The sequence below is a fragment of the Porites lutea genome, chromosome 8, assembly GCF_958299795.1.
Source record: "Porites lutea chromosome 8, jaPorLute2.1, whole genome shotgun sequence".
NCBI lineage: Eukaryota > Metazoa > Cnidaria > Anthozoa > Scleractinia > Poritidae > Porites > Porites lutea.
In genome coordinates, this window is record NC_133208.1 from 31,850,713 (window position 1) to 31,875,135 (window position 24,423).

General features: G+C 37.1%; 2 protein-coding genes across 2 annotated transcripts; both read left to right on the forward strand.

Annotated features, from left to right (window-relative positions):
- The first annotated feature begins 345 nt into the window (after positions 1-345).
- On the forward strand, positions 346-17,630 carry LOC140945560 (glutamate receptor 2-like). The gene is made up of 14 exons (XM_073394571.1): positions 346-583; positions 7,277-7,519; positions 7,801-8,006; positions 8,247-8,294; positions 8,730-8,840; positions 8,972-9,103; positions 10,686-10,790; positions 11,199-11,324; positions 11,871-12,065; positions 12,467-12,830; positions 12,974-13,336; positions 14,077-14,247; positions 14,928-15,062; positions 17,524-17,630. The coding sequence occupies exons 1-14, from the start codon at positions 346-348 to the stop codon at positions 17,628-17,630; spliced, it is 2,544 nt and encodes an 847-aa protein (XP_073250672.1).
- A 3,564-nt stretch (positions 17,631-21,194) lies between these two features.
- LOC140945561 (uncharacterized) lies at positions 21,195-24,394 on the forward strand. Its single transcript, XM_073394573.1, has 4 exons — positions 21,195-21,216; positions 22,181-22,423; positions 22,530-22,735; positions 24,308-24,394. Exons 1-4 carry the CDS (start codon positions 21,195-21,197, stop codon positions 24,371-24,373), a joined length of 537 nt encoding a protein of 178 aa, XP_073250674.1. The 3' UTR covers positions 24,374-24,394.
- The last annotated feature ends 29 nt before the right edge of the window (positions 24,395-24,423 follow it).

A 24,423-nucleotide genomic window follows, 5' to 3' on the forward strand; every position in this document is an offset into this window, starting at 1 on the left:
ATTGGCCATTTCTCAGTGTTTACGTGTGATACTAGTTTTTTTATTTAAAAAACAAGAAAAAAAAAACATAAGACTGAATTATTACCCTCTTCGGCAGACTGGAAAATAGCGACGAAATGATTGAGGAGTTATTAGATAGCACCTAAATTGTGTCGAGGCTTAATTGAAACCTCACGTTACTATTTAAGGCCGTCAATTACCTTAGATTGGTAACGTCCTTTGTTGAATGGTTGTTCTGATATATATGATGAATTTGCTTTCGAAATATCGTCAAATTTTGGGTTAAAATTTTAATGGATTATTTCACTACTCTTTTTCTTTCCTTTACTTCAATTTTTAGCTTTGATGCTTGTTCAAGAAGATGTCATTGCGATGATCGAGGGAAGCCATATTAATACATCTGACGCTTGCGCACTGTCTGTAGTAACTGGTATTCCTGTTATCAGCCTCCGTAGAAACACGAGGCCAACTGATGGATGCTTTAAAACATTGCAAATACAAGCTGGATACAGGACATATGCACATGCTACTCTAGACATCCTGAACAAATTTCAATGGAAAAATATAGCATTACTTTATGAAGGTAAACCAATTTCACGGATTTCGATATATAATAAATGTAGTCCTAAACCTACCATTTCCTTCAGATATCTCTATGTTTACATTGTATATCTCTACTTTCCATTGATTGAAATATATACAAATCGTTACAAGGAAACATTTCTGTAATTACACAAAATAGTCCAAGCATTCCCAGAGTATCATGATTATTTGTTTATAATAACTACAATGTACTTGCCACTGGTTTTTAAACGGCTGCCGTAGAAAATGTGCATACCCGATACACTCGTTTCTTCTTCCAAGAAGAAATTTTTTAACCTTCAGATGAAAGTATGGACTTGAAGTAAGAACTTAATTCAGTTCATCTTTAGAGGGCAAGATAAATCAAACAACAAATATTTTTGCATCACCGTTGCCAGTTTTACTTCTCTTAAGTCACCAAAGATAATCCAACCAACATCCTTTCAATAAATCGTCAAACTATAAACAAATTAAGTGTTCATCTCAGCAAATATAGGTCAATAAATCTCGTCTATCTCGTTTTTAATATCCTGCGTTGTCGTGTATAAGTTTCCCGCCTTCACCTTTATACACTGTTTACTAGAAATACGTATCTCCGGTCTTTCTCATACAGAGGAGGAATGCTGTGGAATTCGATACCAAATGACATAGAAGCGTCCGAATCTAAAGCTATCTTTAAAAGAAAACTGGTTAGTAGGCAGGCAAACTGTTGACTACATTTTACTTTATTTTATTATTTGTAATATGTTACTTGAGGCACTAAACTTTAAGCCAATGCAAAGACACTGGTCTTTTCTCTTAAAGATACTTCAATCTTGTGAACTGATTTTTAACTGTGAAGCAAATAAAAGCTTTGAGGTATTTAAGACTTATATTGACCGATCTATTAATGAAAGACCCGAATAGAATTCAGGGCCCAGTTGTTCGAACGCGGGTTAGCGCTAACCCGGGGTTAAATTTTAACCCGGGTTTCTTTTTCCTTATTATCAAAGCGCTCTCTCGGATAATTTTCTCTATTTTTTTTAGCATATCCAATCATCAAATTGTAGGCAAAGAGAATTCAACTGAATTGGCTTTTTAAGCTCTCATATCTGAGTTCAAAATTTGCAATAACCCTGGGTTATCTTAACCCAGCTTCGAACAACCCGGCCCTGGGCTTTTAGATTTAATCCACGACCCGTCAATATCCATCAATTCCAAGAAGGCATTAAAAGGGGTTAAGGTGTAGTGTCAAATTTATATTAATGTCTCTATGACTTTTTATCAAGCGCATAATTGTGACTGACTAGCCAGAACATGTTAATAACATTTCGTTTGGGATTTCATGTCACCATATTCAGCCCTCGGTAGTGAACTGGAACGAGCGGCCATGGGGGATATCGTTCATTATGTATACGTTTAAAGTAAAAAGTGTTTACACGCTCAAAACCGAACCGCAACCTATTCCTTGCCTATGGTTGAAAATACGACAGGTAACTTTTGCACAGTGATTCATTACCTATAACCTTTTCTTATTTAGAAAATTAAATAAGTGTTAAGTACAAGTGCCATTTAACCTATTTTATATGCCTACACTAAGCTGTTAAATTTACAAATGATCGTGCTTTGAATCAGATAGCCTTTAAAAGTAAGCAGTATATAAGAGCCCTTTGAACAGAGGAATGCACGAAGAAGTGTGTTTCTTCGCTTTAAGTTCTGTCTCTATCTTCTCCAAACGTACTTATGTCACGTTTTGTAGTCCCAAGTCAATGTCATTTGAACGAACTCCGCTTGAAGCTACAAGGAAGCTTTAGGAAGTGAAACTTATTAGAAACCTTTTTGGAAAAATTATGTTGGGTCCCTTATATATTCAGAATTCATGTTCAAAACCTAATGTCATGTTTGACATTGTAAAGTTGCATCAGAGACATCTTACCTGCCTTAGCTTTTAACATTTTACTAGATTCTCTAAAATATCAAGGATACACTGTAGGTGCTTCAAAATATTGAAAACAACTAAATCTTCTAAATTAAACGTTATTGGTTTATGTAAAAAAAATTTATGTCTGTTTCTAAGGACTGCTGATGGCAAAGAAAATGTTCTTCGTTTTGTTTACTATAACATTAAGTTTTGTCAAGGTTCAGACGGAGAGGAGAACATTAACTTACGGTAAGTTACATCCCGCTAACTCAAGGTAAATAATTAATAGGGAAATATAATAGAACATTAACTTCCGGATCACCTGCAAGATTTTGAAGCAGGCTATCGCCTACAACCCCTCTTCCAAACGGTGTAATTTATGTCTGTGGGAGAAATATTTTATAATCTGTAAGCCCCATCTAGCCACTCTAAACAAGCGCAACGAGCAACAGTATTTTCGTGTAGATACGCTAGCAAATTTCTGTCGAAAAATTTCAAGTCCTCTTCTGTTACATAACAGAACCCATAGAAACAGCATTGTATCCGTACTAACTGCATTTTAAATTTCGGTTATAATCCACGTACTGGTTGTTATCTACCATTAGGCTATTTTATCTGAAGAGTGCTTCACCACCGTGTAGTACGAAACTATGAAGTAATAAAATGCCTAGGCAAATATTCAGTTGATAAAACATTATACTTCTGGTATTCTCGCTCTTTGACTAGTCCTTTTACTGAGCACTCTGACAGCAGTTCTGCATCAGCTGAAATCAAGTATAATAGAAAATAAATTTTAAAAAATACTAACTACGTACCATCATCATAAGATGAAGAAATTATTTATTCTTGTTTTGAATATAAATGTATTGAAATATGTAGGTATTTCATTTTATTTATGTTTTTTTTTTGTGATCAATAATTAAAAAAGAAATTTTAGGAGGGAGTTAAGCAGATACGAGGCGTCCTCCCGCCTTCTACATGGGCTGCATTTAATTATCGTTACTCTAAAGCTAAGAATTCCAGTCATAAATTCATAAATCTGCACTAGTTAAAACTCTTTTATCTAAAACCATTGTCGTTCTTCTTTTTACAGTTACTATTCATGAGCATTCAATAGAGAAGAAAGTGATTGACCTTGCTGTCAACGATAGTTCTGCTTTCAATATATAGATTTAGCCAGGGCTAAAAGCGAAGCTCCCGTTAATAAATTCAAAATTTAAATCAAACAATAAACTTGTAATCCACAGATCAAGGCACATTCATGTGACTTTTCAGGCAAAGACTAAGTGATTTTACAGAAAAATCAGAATTTGATCGTCCAAGAGTGAAACAAATTTTACATCGAGTTATTAAATAGTCTTATTTGTACACCGAAAAATAGCAATCATGTTCGATCACAGTAGATTAGGCCTGGAAAACAAATTCTCTATTTTCCAATTCCCCATAATACACCCTGTTTGCCCCCCAAATTTTGCATAAACCATTGTTTTTAAATGCTCCTGGGAGTATTGCATTTTCCCAAGAGCATTTTAAGACAATAAGTTATGCAAAATTTGGGGGGCAGACAGAGTGTATTATGGGGAATTGGAAAATAGTCAATAGACCTATTCGTGTATTGTATTTGCATTAGCTGTTGCATCATAATGTGGCATTCACCAGTCTCTCCAACATTGCTCCGTTAGAGAGACTATGGATAATTGGACAACCCCAAAATATAGTTTTAAGAAACACATGTGCCACGATAGTCCTCGGTGGCAGCCAATTTACACGTTGCATTCCTCTATCTAAAAGAGAGGCCAAAATAAAAAATCAGGCCGGACTTTTTGTGTTCTACAAGTTTAGTTTACTAGTAAATCTTGGCGACGAATCTGGTGGCGTGTAAACCAGCCTTTTAAACATACTTTTTCTCATCACGTCTCAGGTAAACAGTACTATAAGGCCCTTTTTTATCATACAGACCTCGGACAGAATTTGTTCTTTTTTGCCCTATTCAAACCTATAATTCTGCAGTTTTTCACAATTTTGCAAGAGGATTTGAAGTCATTCAATATCCACGACGATCACACACTTCCTTTGCACAACAAATTGTAGCATTGAATTATAAAACGTTTTCATGAAGAGAATTCTATAATGCCAGGACTTTTCAGTTAGAAAAATCTGGTCCTATGTGATATGCAGGGTAATAACTATGGGCTTTAAATGAAAACGATAAAAAAAATTCCCAAAATCACTTTTCGGCCAGCCGGACGCGCGGGTTCTCACTTTTGACAGGCACCAAATTAGCAGTGCCATTAATAGAGTTACCATTTACGCTTCAACATGATAGAGAAATTGTTATGTTTAGGTTTTATTTCCCTTTATTCAATCAACTGTGTATGATTTTGTTATGTGTAATCTTTAAAAGCGAGTGATATTTACGCGCGGCGTTTTGAGTATTCCTGCATGCGATGTTTATGTTCTACTGGAAACAACCGGTGCAGCGATGAAAATTGCGAGAGGGACTACTAACAATCAATAAAATAAATTTAATTCGGTGAAACATGTGCAGAGACAATAATTTTCATTCACGAAGAGAAGTATTGAGAGTAAAGTGTCTCAGAAAATCACGAGTCAGGTAAGCATAAGCTTATTTATGTTTTAAGCCGGCTTCCCGGTGTCCGCTCTTTTTCAAGATGAACTCGAGGCAAAAAAATCGCTCAGAGCTTTCTGTTTACAGCCAAAATCATAACTAAATAATCTTCGGGACCTTTTCTTTGAATTTGCGGGTCAAAAAATGTCTAAAGGCTTTTTAAACCTGATACTATTGTAGGTTAGATCATTGCTCGTGTATAAACTTAAGCCGCATAAACCATACGCTCGACTTCAGGAAACCAAAAAAAAAAAAACACACATCAAAGACAATAATTGCTCAGGCTTACCAGTCGAGATGCTGCTTCTGAAGGTCATCAAGTGTTCCAGAATCGCTTGAGACTTTTCAACCCTCTTACGCCTCAAGCAAGGGCAAGTGAGTAAGCTCACTTTTGAAAACGATGCCATCCGAAATCGGATTTACAATGACTTTGACACGCGGTGCATTTGTCAACAAAAAGCGCAATAAACAAACCAGCCACGAATTACAGAACAATCTTGATAGCAGCTGTATTTCATTTTGTACACCAAGTAGAAAAAGACACTTTAAAACATCACAAGAAGACACAAAACTCTGTCAGCTCCAGCTATCAGTAAGCAAGTTTCCAGACGCTGCATAAATTTTCCGCATAAACTCACCTGTCAAATTTTGACCCATCAGAACATAAAAATTGGACGTAGAGCGTGATCAACGCGTGACAGTGAGAAAAGTCAAAAGCGATTGCCTTCCCTGCATGGAAATGTAAAAGCCGGTTGAATTTTCGTGTCCGAGGTCAGTTCGAAATCAACATTTTAAAAGTGCGACTCATGAAACACGACTTATTTCATATGCATTTTAAAAAAATTGAACTTGGGCCTGCGATCATTTGAAAAGTAGCAACTTGTCAGCGGATACCTTCAAAAAAATTACTCGAACTCAGAGGATTGATACCTGAGCCCGCGATACGGTCAGGCGATACTGGTCAGCAGAAACACTATTTTGACAGCTGTCAATTAATCAAAACATGGATGTACAATATCAGGTTGCAGGCTCCCAAACTAGCTAGAAAGTGTGAGATTAAACATTGGTATGCCTGTGGTGCGGACGGACGGAAGGTCGGGTGGTCGGTGTACGGTCACGTGATTGCCGAATTTTCTAGGATGGATAGATTTTCTATAAAGCTATGGGGCTTCGAATTGAGCCCGTGATCAAATAAAATATCAGCGCAAAACTTTAAACACTACGTGACCTCAATGGATAGAAAAATGAGCCCGCGATCCACTCAGAATATGATGGTCAGCGTATACTCTAGTTTGACAGCTGTCAATTAACCTTCATTAGAATGGCAAATATTCGAATTAACAGACATGTAGTGGAAAATGCCAGATCGTGTACCTGAGCGAACCTGAGCCCACGTTATTAGTTTTCTGATAGTGGTCTGCACATGTCCCATTTTGACAGCAGTCAATTGACCTTAATTTGGCTTGCCAATGTAACTTTAAATGACTGTCAGCCAACTGACAGCCTTGCCCGGCGTAGTTTCGTTTTTATGTTGAATTGGTAGGTGTGACATATTATATTAACTTATATATAGGGGCTGAACGACTGGTCTTTTATCTGAGCCCGCGAGACGGTCATGTGATAATTGTCAGCGGATGTCTGATTTTGACAGCTGTCGATCTAATCGTACTCATACGGATGGCTTACATAACTAAGAGGCTAGTCAAGTTGTGCAAGATCTATTGTGACATTTGACATCGGCTTACATGAATTGTGTGTACGGGTGGGCGTACGCTACGTCATAACCAAATTTTCTCGGATGGATAGTTTACCAAATTTTCTTACCCATGGTGCTCCGCTGCGCGCGCTTCGCGCGCGCGGGAGCTCCGCTAAAAATGTTTCAGTTGTGTTGAAAAGGGTCAGCCATAATGACAATATCACTTTATTAAACCAAGGTAAGATATGAGGGTGTAAGAAAGTAAATAAATAAGCACACATGTCAGGAAGTAAAGATTTCGTGTAACTAACTCCATTTTTATTACATTAGTTAACACCTCTTCCCTTGAAAAATTACCATTATCCTCATCATTATCATCATCATCATCATCATCATCATCATCATTATCATTATCGTTATCGTTATTGTTATCCTTATCATTACCATTTTTGTTCCTTTTTTTTTCTAGGTTTAAAGTTTGTACAAGAAAATGTCATTGTGCTGATCGAGGGAAGCCATGTTAATAAGTCTGACACTTGCGTACTGTCTGCAGTAACTGGTATTCCTGTTATCAGCCTCAGCAGAGACACCAGGCCAATTAATGAATGCAAAAAATCAGTCCATATGCATCCGGGATACAAGACTTACGCACATGCTACTCTAGACATCGTAAACACATTTCAGTGGAAAAAGCTAGCACTACTTTACGATGGTAAAAACTTATCTTACGTATTTTATTTTACGAAAGAACTGTGTAGTTGTCAGGTGAATAAAATCGCGTTATTTTTTGGTTTGTTTGTTTTATTTGTTTTGTTTTTGTTTTTTGCTTTAAAATTTGCCTCTTATCGTCAATCACTTTCGGCATATAGAAAGGATATTCACACTGACTTTATGTTACAAATGGGGCAAAATAAAATTAAAATTTAGTTTTCAATTTATATGACTTCTATTTTTCTATTATTTATTTAAATATTATCATTTTTTTCTTTCCAGCGGATCTCTTGAACAGAGCTGGATACTTCTACTTTATATCCCAGGGATCTGAGCTCACCGTGACTTTTGTTCCGATTCGTGAAAAAGAGGAAGTGGAGGACAAAACCAAACCAATAGCAACGGCAATGAACCAAATAGAAAAGCTTGAATTGGACGTTATTTTACTATATACTAAAAAGGAAAATTTGGAACTGTTTTTGAAACAGGTAAAACTCATCCTCTTAACTGTTAATGGTGACACTAACTTTGAAACTGTGTAAATGAGTACCTGCAATATAAACTGCCTATTATAACCGCAATGCGATTGAAACCTGCTTCTAAAAGCATGCATATTTATCTAGCGTTAAATTCTGAGTTCCTTGAATGAGTTATAAATTGCCTTGTGCGGCTTCCTATTTTATCTCAGTCGCTTTTCAACATGGTCATTGTTATCTTTGCTTCTGTAGAAGAGATACGAAAATGTGAAGGGCTACAAATGGATACTTCAAGGACAGGTTTGCAAATTTCCTAAAAAAAGTTTATAAACTTCTTCATTGAGACTATTTCAGTGAAAAAAAGAGGAACCCTTTTCTATTCACTAATAAATTATAATTATCATAATAAATTGAACATGTTGTAGATATTTCTTTATCGTCATCAGGAATGTTTCATACAAGCGGCTGCCAACTAAGGATGCACTTTCAGCCCTTTTTTGTAAGAGAGGCTTTGCCAGTGCCTTTTGCAATAGAATTTTGTGTCCACTGGATCAGTTTCAATGACAAAATAAGATTTATCTGATCCACGACCCAATTTTTGAGCAACTTTAAACGTCCGGTGAATTGAGTTGTCTTTAAAACGTACGTAGTCTTAGAAATTAGGGATAATCCGAGGGCAGACGTAATTATTTATGTTAAATATAATTCATTTTTAAGCAATTTATTTCACTACAGGTACCAGGAAACCTAACTAGTCGACCAGTGCATGTGGTTTTAACATTCAAGCTTCCTTATATTGAGAATCTGGCTTCCAAAGAACTGCTCTCTACCAACTTTTCTCAAAAGGTAGGAATAAAAATCTGCAAATAATCGAATTCAGCTTAATTTATTCAGCCATTCAAACAAAAGAGGTTATGTAGTTTTCCTTTTGAAAAACATGTTTTAACCGGCATCGCACAATATAATATTTCGTGCAGGAACTTGCCGCCATTGCTCACGATGCAGTACAAGTAATCAAGCAGACTCAAAATATAGAAGCATGTTTATCAATAAACTTCTCGGCTGTTACTTCTAAAGACCGTGAAACATTGTTTTCATGCATGACAAAGGTAAGCTAATTTCTTTGCTTCGTCAATATTTTTTTTATTTATAGACTCGTACTTAGTATCGGTTTTCCGAGTGTTTCAATGTGTTTTCAATATGTTTTGATGTTATTGTAGTTTTTTTCTTTCTTTCGGTTTTGTGCTTGGTTTTGATTTTGTTTGTTCCTTGAAGTAATAGGTGTTTCTTAATTTTCCTCCCTCTTCTTGATATGAAAACTGATTGCTTACAACCAACTTTACCACGATACGTTACCACGATAATGGAGAGATTAGAGCCACGTTTACGGCAAACGGCAAACGTAAATTTGTGCCACTTGACCAAGTTTTCCCTTGTCTTGTATTTAACTGTTCTTTACTTCTACAAAAGAGTAGTAGTTTCACAATTGTTTGCATTCATAAGAATTGAACTGGTTTAATCTGCTCATTTTCGATTTTGAGAAATCTCAACTTGAATCGCTGCCGTTAATTTGCCTTTTGCCGTGATGCATGAACTTAGATCTCTCTGTTATGAAATAGATAGATTAAGAGATACTTAGATGGTTTATTAAAACCACATTACATATTGCAGCCATTAAAGCTGAATTACGTAATTTTACGATTAATATATTCATCTAAAACTCATGTATTAAGATCTACTTGTTTAATATATCAAATATGAAATACAATTTACTTATCTAAAATTGTCAATAAAACACTTCCTAAATCAAAAAATATCTGTTAATAATACAATTGAAACTAGATTCTAGGGAAAAAAAAATTAGCTACTAAATTACGAAACATGGCAAAGATGGCCCAGCTCCTGACTATAAAGATCCTGAGACCTTACGATGCGAAAAGGGGCCATTCCAAGACAGGTGATCATGGCGGACGAAACCTGCAGAGATTTTACCGTTGCAACTAGGCACCAAAACTGAAACTAAAAATCCTCCATCATCACGTCTGCATTGACTAATTGTCGAGAAAAACTAACTAAGGTTAAGCCAAGTACTTAAAGTCAAGCCAGGTCAAGTGCACCCCTTAAGATTTCATTAATGAAATTTTATTATTAAAGTTGAATCCTTTGGTGGTTGTAGATTTCAGATTCATCTCTGCATTCTTGCATACTTAAAAAGCCGTTATTAGTCACACGCAAGTGAGGCAGTTATGAAATTTCTTCCAGCTCAGTTTTCCGGAATTGATATAAATGTCTTCGAAGCAATTTTATCCATTCAAAGATTTTCAATCTGATCAAATTCAAAGAGAAGTTCTCCTAAAATATTCACTGCTCATTGCTCATACAGGAATGCCGATTTAAATTTGACACTAGTTCAAGGAACGACTAACGGATTCATTTTTCAAATATTAATCAATTCATTTATAGAATCTTAGAGGGTAGGCGTTTCCTGCCTTGACTGCAATATGATGCAATATTGCATTTTTTAAAAACAAGCACATCGAATGTATAAGTTGCAGGAGGTTTCAGTTTTATCCTTGGTTTAAGTTTTATTTCCTTTTGTTTTAAACTCATTAGCATACATTACCATACCAAAAAACAAAGGGAATAAAATTTGGACCAAGGATAATATTGAACCACAACATATATCAACAGGTAAACTTTGATGGTGTAACAGGACCTGTCAGATTTAGCCAGGATGGAAAGAGAGCAGGAGTACGACTGGAAATCTTGAATCTGAGAAACGATTCCCTTAGGAAAGTAAGTACCAAGATCAAGTGCATAGTCAACAAGTTACTTTAAAGCAACTGACTGGCACTGTGCGCACGGAGAGTACAAAAACAAAGTAACACTTCTCAATGGCAGCAATTTGTTTATGTTATCCAGTGACCAAAAAGTACGTAAGCAAACAGGCTGGAACATTAATTGTTAATATAACTTTAATTTAAAAAGAAATCACTAGGTACTGTTTAGCATTTACTTTAAGGAATGTATCCACCGCATAAATGAATCACCTTCCTTTTTCAGTTTATGCTTAAATTATGCCCACGACCATTTTTCATTCTAGAACAAAAATTTCATTTTCAGAAGTGGACGCAACGAAAGCAACATTTTCGGAGCTTGCTTCATTTTATCTTATTTCATTTTATTTATTTTTTGTTCTGTTAGGTAGGGTCTTGGAATTCAAGTGAGAAAGCTGTGATGTTTGAAAATATCCACCCTAATATGTATGACGCGGACAAATTTAAGGGAAGCACCCTGGAAGGAAAAATTCTCAGGGTTGTTGTTACAGAGGTACTATAAAAGCACAATGTATTGTGTAAATGTTCCTCAAACGACTATCTTGGGCTCACCGTGACCGGAGAGAGAAGTAAATTTAGTCGAAGACAAATCAGCTTGGGAAGAAATGACTTGAGACTCGATCTGGAAAACTGTACGCACAACTGAAAACAATCCTGACCAGCACAGTACAAGTAGTGCAATTGCCTTGATATTGACGTTAACTCTATGCAGTTAGTTCTTGTAACATCGCCTCGTTTCCAGCCCCCCCCCCCCCCCCCCCCAGTAATCAATTTTGAATAACTTTATGACGACACCATAACATGATGGCAATTCAGACATTGGGGTCAATTTGGAGGGGCTTCGTTTTTTGTAAAATTCTTTATATTTTGAAAGTAAAGTGTGGGACTTACATTTAAAAAGGTGTTTTCGAAAGGCCATAGATTTAAAATGATAGTGTATTAAATGTATGTTTTATACGTTAGGTGTGTAGCTATTTCTAGTATAATATCCATGAGACAATTCACTTAAAGATTTTTAAAAACTCTTACATAAACACAGAATGAGCCATTTGTCCTGCTCAAAAGACAGAAAGATGGACAGGTTGCATATGAAGGATACTGCATTGATCTGCTAAACGAACTTGCCAAAACACTTCATTTCACTTATCATATCACACCTTCTCCCGACGGGTTTTTCGGCGTCGAAACGATAAACGGATCCTGGAATGGAATGATAGGAGAACTACTAAACAAGGTTAGAAGCAAAAAAAAAACAAACAAACAAACTCTCCCAGATCGAGGTGCCCTAGAGGTGCCGCATTTCTCTTTGAAACTTTCCTTGCGCATGCACACTAAAAGATGCATGGAGGCATCATTCTTTTTATTAACTACAATTTTGAAATGAGGAGCCAAAAAAAAAGTGCAACGGATCCTCGAGATACAAAAGATAAAAACAATTATTTGACAGTCGTTCTAGAAGGCACCAAACAAATAACTCAAACGTGCTGAGAAGTTAGATCATCTTTTTCAATGAGGGTAAACCCCTTTAATAAAAATTACAAATTAAATAAACTTTGGTTAATCTTTGACAGTATCTAATAAGTGGAAGAAACCGTGACCGTTTCTCTGATGTATTTTTCTTTTTCATCTCTAAAGCGTGCAGACATTGCTGTTGCAGCTTTGACCATTACTGAAGACCGAGAAAAAGTGGTAGACTTCACTGTTCCCTTCATGTATTTCACTGAAGATATGCTACTCAAGAAAACATCATTCAACAACGGATCGATTGATTTTCTAAAGTTCTTAAATCCTTTTCACAGCGACGTTTGGTTTGTTACTCTAGCCACTCTGGTAGTGATTTCTGTTTCAACTTTTGTGATAAACTACTTTAGCCCGTACGGATACAAAGGTGCAAATGGTCGAGGGACCTCTGAAGAGTTTAGTTTCTTTAACAGCGTGTGGTTTGCATTGGCTTGCATGCTGCAGCAAGGATCTGAAAGCCAACCACGAAGCCTGTCAGGTACAGAGATGTTACTCGCTCGCAGTCGAAACACAGTCGATGTTCGGAAAGGAAGTTTCGATCAGTCTTAGTATGCTGCTCTAATATCAGTGATAATTGCGTAGTTGAATCTAGTACCTTCTTCTTTTTTCCCTATTATATAGGTCGCATTCTTACCGGGTGTTATTGGTTTTGCATTCTTGTGTGGGTTTCAACGTACACTGCAAATCTCGCAGCATTTTTGACTGTGAAAAATGCCGTGGCTCCAATCAATAACCTGGAAGACGTAATAGCATCCTCTCATCAAGTCACCATACTAGATTCAGGAAGTCTCTACGAGTTTTTCAAGACGAGCAAATATCAAACTCACCGACAGATTTGGCACAGAATTCAAGCTGACAACTCTTTTGCTCGAAACATAAATGAGGCTGTTCAGTTCATTCGCGAAAAGGATGAGCGTGTGTTTATTTGTGATGGACCTGTTATTCGACATATCGCCAACAAACCACCCTGCGATCTAACAACAGGTAATTAGGTTTGATCCAGAACACTGCGATATGAACATATTTATATGTGAAATTTAAAATTTCTAAAAAACATAATTTATATACATATAAATGTAAGCCATCGGATGTGTTAGGGGTTGGGGCGGGACCAAGGTGGTTAGATTTGTTTGTTTTAACTTTAGTTTTTTTCAGTTGTTGCTTATAATATGTTCAAGCCATTCTCAAGGAAAAGTGCGAGTTTTATTAGGCTACTTTATGCATTTATTGTCTGAGGCAGAGGGCCGGGAAACAACCTCGCGTCTCTGTTTCATACACTTTCATTTAGCGTTTTGGTTTCCTGGAAAGGAAACAGATCACGCGCTTTTGATCATATTTGCATGGAAAAGGCGCGTTATAAATTTTTAATCATTATTATTATTATAGATCACTGTCGCACGCAATGCAGCCCGAGCGGCCAAAGGCAATTGGGACAATTCGGCATTTCACCATTTGGGCATACGGAACTTACTACTATGATTTCCTTGAGCTGCCACCAAACAATAGCTTCCCAGTGCGCAATTCCTCAAAATGGCCAAAGCGGCTTGCTTGAATCAGCTATACATCATTAGACGGGGTTCTGCAATTTTAAAATTGCTTACGGAGCCATGCCTTGCCTTAGCTGTATCAAAAATTCAACAATTTTTTTTTCACGTTAATATTCTACTTTTTTATGGGGAAAAAGTGCAAAATATGCTAAACTGATGAATGAAAAACTCTTTCAGTGCCAGGTTTAACCAACGTCAGAGGACTTGGTCTTGCTTTTCAAGCGAATGATCCTTATGTTACAGATTTTACACTGGCCATTTTGCGTTTCCAAGAGAATGGTTTCCTAGGAAACCTGGAACGTAAATGGTGGGAATCTTCCTCTGGATGCCCTAAAGTAAAAGACATAGGTAAAATAATTTAGTGTGCTTAATCCTCACAGGGATTTGAGGTAGCTAAAACTTCTCTAAAATTGCGTTATCTAATATGTATGAATTGTTGACTTTTTTGGCAATTCACGATCCGTAACCTATCAAACTGGAAAACTTATTCAAGAGCAGCTGTAGATGAGGTTTCCAGATTTGCATGTTTTAGAAATAAAGGCACGCCAAATTATAGTGAATGTCCTGACGACTATTAGAGGAAGATATAGCCCTGCTATGGACAAAACCCGGTATAAAAGTCGGAATTAATATCCATTTTCACACAGCCCATGGCCATATACACCCTGATGCCCACCCTGAACATAATCATCTTGTTTCTGTTGCTGGATCTTTCCTAGTGTACCTACATCGTGAGTAATGTAATGTAATGCAATGTAACGTCTTAACTTTACAGTGGAACCACCATATAACGAACCTCTCTATAACGAAGTCCATCGTATAACGAACACTTTTCTTTACCCCAGTAATAATACTAAGTAAAATATATGAAAAAGGCCCTCGATATAACGAAACCTCGTTATAGTAGCGAACAAACTTTGTCAGTGCCTCGGCCATTCGTTATAACCAGTTTCCATTGTAGTTTTGTTATTTACGTTATAACTTTTGTAATTCTCGAACCTTTTTTGTTTTTCATGTATTCGTCGAAGTGTTGTCAACAAAGCAAATCGACTTAACAAGTATGGCGGGAGTGTATGTTGTCTTGGGCGTTGGACTGGTTGTGGCATACCTAGTGCTGATTGCAGAAATTATCTGGAAACGAAAACAGGAGATGAAGGTTGAAGGTCAGTTAGGCAACGATAAAAATTCAAATTTCCTGCTTTTTACTGGAGTAATACCGGTAGTCTCCAATTTAATTCGGAACAGTCCATCTGTAGTTACAGTGCCGCCGCCCACCCCCCTAAGATTATTTACGTTGGCTCTTGGCGTTGACATAACTCTTCTTTGTCTGCAGGCTTCAATTTCCCCGTCCAAAGAAACTGAATAAAACCTTACAATGACACTGAAGAGACGACCAATGAATACACGAGTACGAAATTTAATTGCTTGCAAGGATATGGGGACTTGAGCTACTAAATAACAAAAAGACATCAAGCGCAATTACGTTTGTTTAATTTACAGAACCGAAAGGAGATCATCAGACACTTACAAGCAATAACCTAGTGCGGTAAAACCCGGGCAGGGGGCGGGGGGTACTGCCATATATGGGCTATATAAATATGTGCCGCTGTGAAGGGTATGGTTTTCAAGATGTTTACTCTAGGATATTATATATAAATCAGAACATTTGGGTCTAGAATAGGGTATCATTTTTCAAGAAACTGATCAGTTGGTTGAAGATTTTATCCAGACTAGGGAAACAGCTACTCTAGGATAGGGGGTATTTGGCGAGTTTACTCTAGTATAGGGTAGCAAAATTTAGTTGAACTAGCTCTGGTATAGGTTAAGGGTTCCAGGGTCCCAGCGGCACATCCCCACCCAGAAATTCCTAAAGTACCCTCCCCCCCCGGGGGGAGTTAAATAATTACAGTCAAACCCCACTTTATGTAAACCCGCTTAATGTGGAAAACTCATTATAACGGACAGTTTTCTTTGTCCCGAAAACCCAGTTAATACGGTATTAACAGGATTTGACTGTATTTGACTGTATTCATATTTTCTCCCTTCAATCGGCAAGTGTGTTTTGTTGACAGTAAATCACCACCTGGCTCTTAAAACTGAGTATTCTGTTATGGATTGTCGGCTTCTCGATTGCTGTACCCTTTTCTTCTGGCAATAGCCTGCACTCTTGATGTCATTGTATCTGATATCGCAAACGTCCTCCAAATTTGGTCAACTTTAGTTGGTTATGAAGAATTAGCCGGCGGATTTGAGCCAATAAGAAACGGGGAAATATTTTGAATGAATAATAATAAGTTTTAAACAAGGCCTATAACTTTCAAAGGAGGCCCTCAGATTGTTCAAAGATTTTCTTTTCCATGAGGAACATGAGGAGTTCGCAGCTATAGGCATTCCATTCACTCTTTCGCACGTATAATATAGTTAACTAGTCACTATGTGGGACAAGCTGCAGCCAGGATACAAACTCATCAAATCGGAAACTACTTCCAAGCCTACTCTAAGAAGGTCCATTTGTTTTGATATTTCACTCATTAAATTGACTTTATATTAATTTATTTCCTTTACTTAGCTGCATTTTGTAATATATTGTGTAAAGCTTTTTTCGAGTATTGGTCGGCTTTACAGCGAAATTCGTCGCATCACGCTGCGCGTTTTGCAAACTTCGAAGGGATTTTGGGTTTTTCTGTTCCATGAATCATTTTAGTGAAGGCGGGGTTAATGCAAATCACAATGTAACGTGTACGTCCAGCTCATCCTCGGAGACCCAGGGGCAGAAAGTGGAGGCGAGGTAAAGTCTAAACGGGCGCAAAAATAAGGCACAAAGAAAAGTAAAGAACGGCGAGAAGAACCCCTGGGGACAATAGGGCCATTTATACGAGGAAAAATAAGACGCGTCTTAAATAAGACGCGAACTGTACCATTTATACGAGCATGTCTTATCTAATAAGACGCGTCTTAGCTAAGCCGCGTCTTATTTTAGACGAAATGTGCCGCTTATACGGAAAGTTCGCGTCTTATTAAAGACGCGTCTTATGTAAGACGCGTCTTATTTTCTCTCGTATAAATGGCCCTAATGTCTTACCAGACCAGTTCCAAACGGTCGCCGCCGTTCTGGCTTCTGATTGGTGCCAGAAAACTTGTGGTTTTCTGGCACCAGCGCTTTACCACATGTACCACTAAACTAAAATTCGCGAAAGGTTATGACAAGGCCATCCTTTTCAGAAATTCCTACGAAATTCCATTTTGTTGTAGTCTTTCCATTCCAGGTGGTATGAACTAAAGAGAATACCGCTTACCATTTACTCTTCTCTCCGTTTCAGTATCGCCCTACTGCGAGCATGTCTAGTACAAATCGCAGGAAATAACTGAAACGAAATCGTTGCTAACCTTGACATGTCTATTTACAGAGGGTGCTATACTTAGGGAAAATCGTCTAGTGTAATGTATTCAAGCCTTTTTAGACTCATAAGCATGAAAAGATTCGTTAATTTGAGAAGCATATCCACCAAGCCTTGTAAGAAACGATAAGAAACAATTACTTTCTATACAATTTGCAGTCTAGTTTTCGGAGATCACATTCCAATGAGACAGCCATCATTCGCTCAATTGATCATTAATTATCAGACACGGATAAAGATCATGTCAGTGGACTTGTGTTTGTTGACTACAAAAAGGCCTTTGACTTAATTGACCATGGCATCCTTTATCAAAGCTTAAGGCATATGGTGTAGCATCCAAGGAGCTCCTCTTACTTGAGAAGTACTTAAACGATACGAGGCAATCAGTTGTTATGGACGGAGTGCAGACAGAACACAGGCTAATAACACACGGCGTTCCCCAGTGATCGGTCCTTGGACCTCTATTATTTATTATCTTTGTAAACGATCTTCCTCGTCAACCGTTGACATCTGTGCTGATGATACTACGTTAAGTGCCTCTGCTGCAGTTTCAGATCTACCTGCAGTACAGCAGCGGCTGCGAGAAGACATAAACAGCATAGCTGATTGGACTCGGTGCTGAATAAAAAAAGGACAATGAAACTCAAAATGCATGTAACGTCAGCGAGATTGAACACATCACTTCACAGAAGCTACTTGGGGTAACATTAAACAGCTAACTAAATTTTACTGAACATATTGATGACCTTCGCAAGAAAGTGGCACAAAGGATTGCTGTACTTAAAAGTTTAAGCGTAATTTGCTTCTCGCATAGCGCAAACTGTTTTTTAATGTTGTATGGATCTTACGCATGGACCACGGCGACGGAAGAGAATGTTAAACGTGTATTTAAACTGCAAAAGCAGGAAGCTCGCGTAATTTTAGATGCAAATATAAATGATAGGAGTAAAGAACTTTTTAGACGGCTTGATTGGCTGCCGTTTAAGGACGAAGTAAATCTTCAAAAGTGTAGTTTAATATATAGGCGCATAAGAAACGAAGATGACGGCTAAGACGACATAACGAAAGTATTATCTAGAAACTCAGATCTTAGGGGTGACAGCAGAGCTAGCCGTTATGGAAGGTTCAATTTGGTATGTCCATTAAGTAATAGGGAACAGAAGGGGGGCGTACTTTTAAAGTTCATGGAGCTAACATGTGGAATAGGATTCCTTTTGACATGCGAAAGAACGACACCGCTGGCGCGTTTAAGAATGCTCTTAAAAAGATATTTTTTAGCCTAGTTCTTATGTGTATAATGTTTTCATATTTTTAAATTCGAATGTACATATCACTTTTCTTATCTTAGTAGTTTTTAATATTCGTAATTTAAGACTGAGGGCCACCAGTTCATCAGTTTTTCTGTCATCTGTCTAATGTGTATTGTCTTTTTATCTTTTTATTCTAATGTATAGGTTCATATCATTTTTTCTTATCTTGTACTATTTTTAAATTTTAATTCGTCGTGTTTATTTTATTAATTCTAAATATTTCAATTACGATTGAGGGCCACTAGTTCATCAGTTTTTACTGTCATGTGTTACCGTCATTGAATAAAGTTGTTACCTTACCTTACCGTACCTAATTTGGCGGTTATGTCGCTTATTACTTGATAACTCAAACGGCCAAAATAATTAGGAGGATAAAAATTTCATATTTGTATCCTTGGTAGTGAACTGGGACGAGCTTGTTGTCGAGGTTATTGTGGTCCAGTATATCGGACAGTATATCGTCGTTCAATATCCATGCATTTGAATAGAGTTACTTAATACGCACGAGACTCAACCGCAATCTAGTCTTTGCCAATGCTGACAACTTCGAGCCAGGTAACTACAACACAATACCGCGATTCATGATCCAGTACCTTTTTTATATCTTTAAAATAGAACACGTGAATTAGCTACATTTTCATACGCCTAGCTCGCTAAATTAGTAAATACACTCCTTTTCACCACGTAGATGTTGTGAAAAGGTAAGGTATTGCAGTAACTTTTATTATTTACAAAGCAAGAAATGGGTTCTTGTTATAAAAACCGGTCCTTCAAAGTTAGTTTTTATTTTATATTCTTCTTCGTACTATTATTATTATTATTATTGCTTTTTTTTCCTTTCTTTCATCGATTCATTTCTATGACTGCTCCAGACACATAGGGCCAAATACTTAAACGAAGTCTAACTTAAGCCGCGGTTTGAATCTCTAAATCTTGGGTTGTTTTAAGAAGATAAATTCTTTTCCAGTCTTCTCTATGTGCATACATAAAACTGTTAGAATAAATGATGTTTAAATAAAATCGTTTGGCAAACTGAAAATGACTTAGAACGCGGTTTTGTTAAACACTGGCTAAATACGTTTAAATATTTGGCCCATGAAAGAACTCCCAAACTCAAAGGAATTAATACCTCACCTACCTGGGGTCCCCCACTTTCATGTAAACTGGCCCTAACTCGAATTTAATTATCAGGAAAAATGGTTCTAAGCAAAGGGAAAATAAAAGTAGCTAGAAGTCTCAGCATGATGCATAATTTTCTAATCGCTGACTCATGAGTATCTAAAGCTTAGATAAAAGTTTCGGTACTATTTGCGTAGCTAGAGTGAGGACGGTTCAGTTTCAATTTTAACATCGATTAAGCTTAACCGGACTTCACAGAATTTTCAGAACTCTACGCGCCAAATGGAAAAGTTATCGACATGGTTTTATTATGTAAGCAAGTTGTATATATGTATAACTGGTGCAAATTGAAAAGTCCGATTTCAACATCTATTCAGTTTCTTCACAGCTGCATGATGCAAAATCAACAACTTTTGCTGGCAAAATTCGATCGATTTCATGGACACGTACATAAAAAGGTTGTTGACTCACCTCGATGGATATCAATTAGTCCATTGACAAGTCTCTACAATCATTCTAACCCACTGTATTTACATATTTTTCAAATTAAGTCGAACAACACCTAACCAAGGTACCTTGATGTAGGCGGGTCATTATATATTAACCGAATTATAAGTTTCAAAATCCTAATATCGTGTTTATGAGATGATTAAGTTTTCGAAAACTACACAGGAAAACTAAGGACAACTGGGAGGAATCCCATACATTTAATTACTATCATTGGATTGTAATTCTGCATGTGGAAGTAGAATAGAGTATAATTAAATAGAACCACCAGTTGGAGCTTGCTTGGTGGAATAGCAATGAGATGTCAACTTAGCCTACTTCTTAACCCTTGATTCAATATTTGATGAATTGTTGCCTTTAAAGAACAGAAATGAATGCAAATATCTTACAAATGTATATCACGACAGAGAGATATCACGAAAAGATTTCGCTAAATTTGTTAACTTTACAACTACTACAGTGCCACTGGTAGAGGCATCACTTTCTCACAAGTACGATCGATTTCCGGTGCTGGCCTTGAAACACCTAAATTTTCGTTGAGCAGATTGCTCCAGACCCCTTGACATAAATCTTTTCTTTGTTTAATTTTAAGGATTGTGTTTTGGAGATGGCGAAGAAAACGTTTTTCGTTTTGTTTGTAATTTCTTCGAGTTTTGTTCAGGTAGAGACGAAGGAGAGGACATTCACTTATGGTAGGTTGAATCTGAATTAATATCTGACATGGTAACCTGAATGGCTCCAGTCCAACGCGCGCACCCTTAAATCTGCATTATAATTATGGCATGATTTCTTTTCTCCCAATAGGTTCAATTCATGAGCGTTCAGTAGAGCAGGAAGTGATCGACTTTGCGGTCAATAATATATCTGTTTTTAAAAATGTTTCTGTTGTGTTGAAAAGGTTTAGCGTTACTGACGATACCACCTTATTCCACAAAGGTAAGATACTCGTGGATACGCAAGTATGCAAGAACGTACGAAGGGAGGTAATAACTACTCCTTTTAAATTCAAAACCTATTACTTAAAAAAATGAGATACGTTAAGTAGTACTCTTAAGTAGTACTCAAGTCGTTGAGCGTTTTCATCAAATTGGAGGCCTGGCTTCGTTTAGCTTTGAATCACCCTAGGCTAGGCTTTTGGGTTTTTTTGATAAAGCAGGGAGGTGGGGGAGGGAGGGGGTCAAGTGGGGATTCGGAGGCCCTTCCGATCATGCTGTTACAGCCACTAAATCAGTGATGAAATTATAGGTAATAATGCTTTCATCATTTTTAACATCTAGGTGTAAAGTGATAAAGTGTCGGAGACTGGCTTATTAGGCGTGATTATGACGCCACATTGTTAAATTTATTAATTAAACCCTTATTTACCCATTGTTTCTTTTCCCTAAGAATAGGCGTATTATAAAATCGAAAAACACTTACGAAGAACGAGTGACGGTATGATGAAATCTTTAATAAACGACGGAAATGGAAGCATCCGCCATCTTAGGTTCGCCGTTTCGAAAATCAATATATTATTTTGTTTTTTAACTGGCACTTTATACATCGAGGTTATAAGAGTAGAAGTTAATACTATTTGTGTACTTAACTATGTCTTAAATCAAGCAGTACCAGTAATTTAATTCTGAGAGAAATATAAACGTATCCTTTGTCATTTGGCCACCTTTCTTTTCTTCATTTTCTTTCTCAACAAAGTAGCTGAAGAGCCTGGATTACATTAACAGTTATAATAAATTCGATAAATAGATGTAAATAATAATATGGAAATCTGGTGGAAAACATTGCTTTCATAACTCGGCTGTCATGGTGACCTCAATGTCGACGTACTGTTCACGACACAAAGACTCGAGAAACGATACAAATTTTAAAGTTAACCAGCGGCCTTAAAAGCTTTTTTCGTTTCCACATTTGTCCCCTTTGTTTGTTTGTTTTTTTTTCTTTATTCCTCAGCTTTGGTGTTTGTTGAAGAAGATGTTATTGCACTGATCGAGGGAAGCCATATTAATACGTCTGACACTTGTGCACTGTCTGCAGTAACTGGTATTCCTGTTATCAGCCTCAGTAGAGACACCAGGCCAATCAATAAATGTAAAAAATCAGTCCAAATGCATCCAGGATACAAGACTTACGCTCATGCTTCTCTAGACATCTTAAACACATTTCAGTGGAAAAAGATAGCATTACTTTACGACGGTAAAACTAATCTTAACGATTTCAAGGTGTAATATTTGCCTAATTATTATCCTGCATTTTAATTGATGTAAATTTTGAGTCATTTTGTATCATTTTATCTTTTCAGCGGATCTCTTGCATGAAGCTGGATACTTCTACTCTATCTCCCAGGGATCTGAGCTCGCCGTGACTTTTGTTCCGATTCCTAAGCAGAATGAACTTGAAGACAAAGCCCACACAATATATACGGCCATGAAGCTAATAGAAAAGCTCGAACTGGACGTTATTTTACTTTATACTCAAAAAGAAAATTTGGAACTGTTTTTGAAACAGGTGAGTGCCCCTCCTCCTAACTCCTGTTCTTGTCATTCTTCTTCTTGACTCCGATAAGGTACAAATTTTTTTGAAATGCTCGTGACTGTAACTAAAAATACCTTAAAAACATTACACTAAAATTAATACGAGCAACAATAATTGATTCCAGAGACATTTGGGATTTAAAGTGTTTTTACGGTTACTGGTCAAGTGACCCTCAAAACGTCAACGTTTGTAACCTGAAACTGTGAAGAAATGTAGTGCACAAATATGTAAAAACTTGTCTAATAAGAGTTCCAAAATTTCATTTGTGTGACGTAATCACTGATGACGTCAAAAAGGCCCGTTAAGTCATGTGCAATACTGGCTCACACGAACAAGAATTTGAAACAACTTAAGACTCAATATTTTCTATAGTTGAAGAGATATTGTGAAAGGTTTGCACCCATGAGTCATTTCTTAGGGCCTGTTTACAAGGGGAGAGGGTTACCCTTGTGCGATGTAGGGTTACCCTAGCAAGTGGGTTAAAGTTAGCTCTAGTTTACAACCAAATTTCACAGGTAGGGTTACCCTATCACCCGAGTCAACTTTACCAGCTTTGCTGACGTGTTTTGTCAAGCGTGACAGTCTTTGTAACGGTCCAAAATTTGAAATAATCTTGAAGTTCTCGATGGAAAACACGTTATTTTCACAAAAAAAGGGAAAATACTATCATCGTGGAGGGAAAATAACTTTATATTTTCAGCTGTTTATAATTAAGCTCAGAAATTGAATAATACCGTTCAAATTGGCACGATTACTGGTAACGCATGACAGCGGAAAGTTGGCTCGGGTAGGCGAGTTATCCTTAACTGAGCGTTTACAAGACAGGTTAAGGGTTACCCTAGCGGTAGGTAACCTTAGCACTCAGGTAGGTAGAGTTACCCTAGCGCTAGGGTAACTCTACCTGCCTTGTAAACACGTCGTGTGAAAAAAGAAGAAATATGCGAGTGCTAGGTAACCCTTACCTAAGTGCTAGGGTTACCCCAGTAAGATCCTCCCTCCTTGTAAACAGGGCCCTAAGTAGGTTGAGTATAATCGTCTAGGTAAACAAAATCATGTTTTGACAATAGAGAGCTTTACATTCTAACACGAGTACGACTACGAGTACGAGATTTTCTTAATAGTAAGTTTAGTGCTCGCGCGTGAACCAGCGTCATTTTGGCGGGAAAACGTGGTAGCCGTCATCATTCTATTATGAGTTTTAGCGAGAATGTCGAAGTGGCGGAAACAAGTTATCAAATGTTAGAAGTTTGATCATTTTGCGATCGAGAGTGGGTGTAACCTCCTTCACCAAGGGTAACAGAGGTAACTTTTCTATTGAAGAATGATAAAATGAAGCTTTCAGGGGAGTCTATATTTTGAGAATACGCGAAAAAAGATTTAAGTCAAATCTCGTTCTCCTAGTCGTCCTCGTCCGAATCTAAAGGTCTCTAGTGACTGACGTTTCGACAACCTGTGTGGTAGTCATCGTGACCGATTTTTAGCACTTTTTTTCCAAGCCTGATTTATTCATTTTCATTATTAATGAAGAAACTTTGTTTTCTGTAGGAAAGATGTGGAAAAGTGAAGGGCTACAAATGGATAATTGAAGGACAGGTTTGCTTATGGCCTTAACAGCTAGCAAATTTTAGTAAGACCAAGAATAAACAAGCCATGTAGTGACT

Coding starts and splice junctions, on each gene's coding strand:
- LOC140945561 (XM_073394573.1), top strand. CDS start 21,195: ATGCAAGAACGTACGAAGGGAG. Junction 21,217..22,180: donor GCAAGAACGTACGAAGGGAG/GTAATAACTACT, acceptor TTTATTCCTCAG/CTTTGGTGTTTGTTGAAGAA. Junction 22,736..24,307: donor TGGAACTGTTTTTGAAACAG/GTGAGTGCCCCT, acceptor TGTTTTCTGTAG/GAAAGATGTGGAAAAGTGAA.
- LOC140945560 (XM_073394571.1), top strand. CDS start 346: ATGCTTGTTCAAGAAGATGTCATTGCGATGATCGAGGGAAGCCATATT. Junction 8,841..8,971: donor CTACCAACTTTTCTCAAAAG/GTAGGAATAAAA, acceptor TATTTCGTGCAG/GAACTTGCCGCCATTGCTCA. Junction 12,066..12,466: donor TAGGAGAACTACTAAACAAG/GTTAGAAGCAAA, acceptor TCATCTCTAAAG/CGTGCAGACATTGCTGTTGC.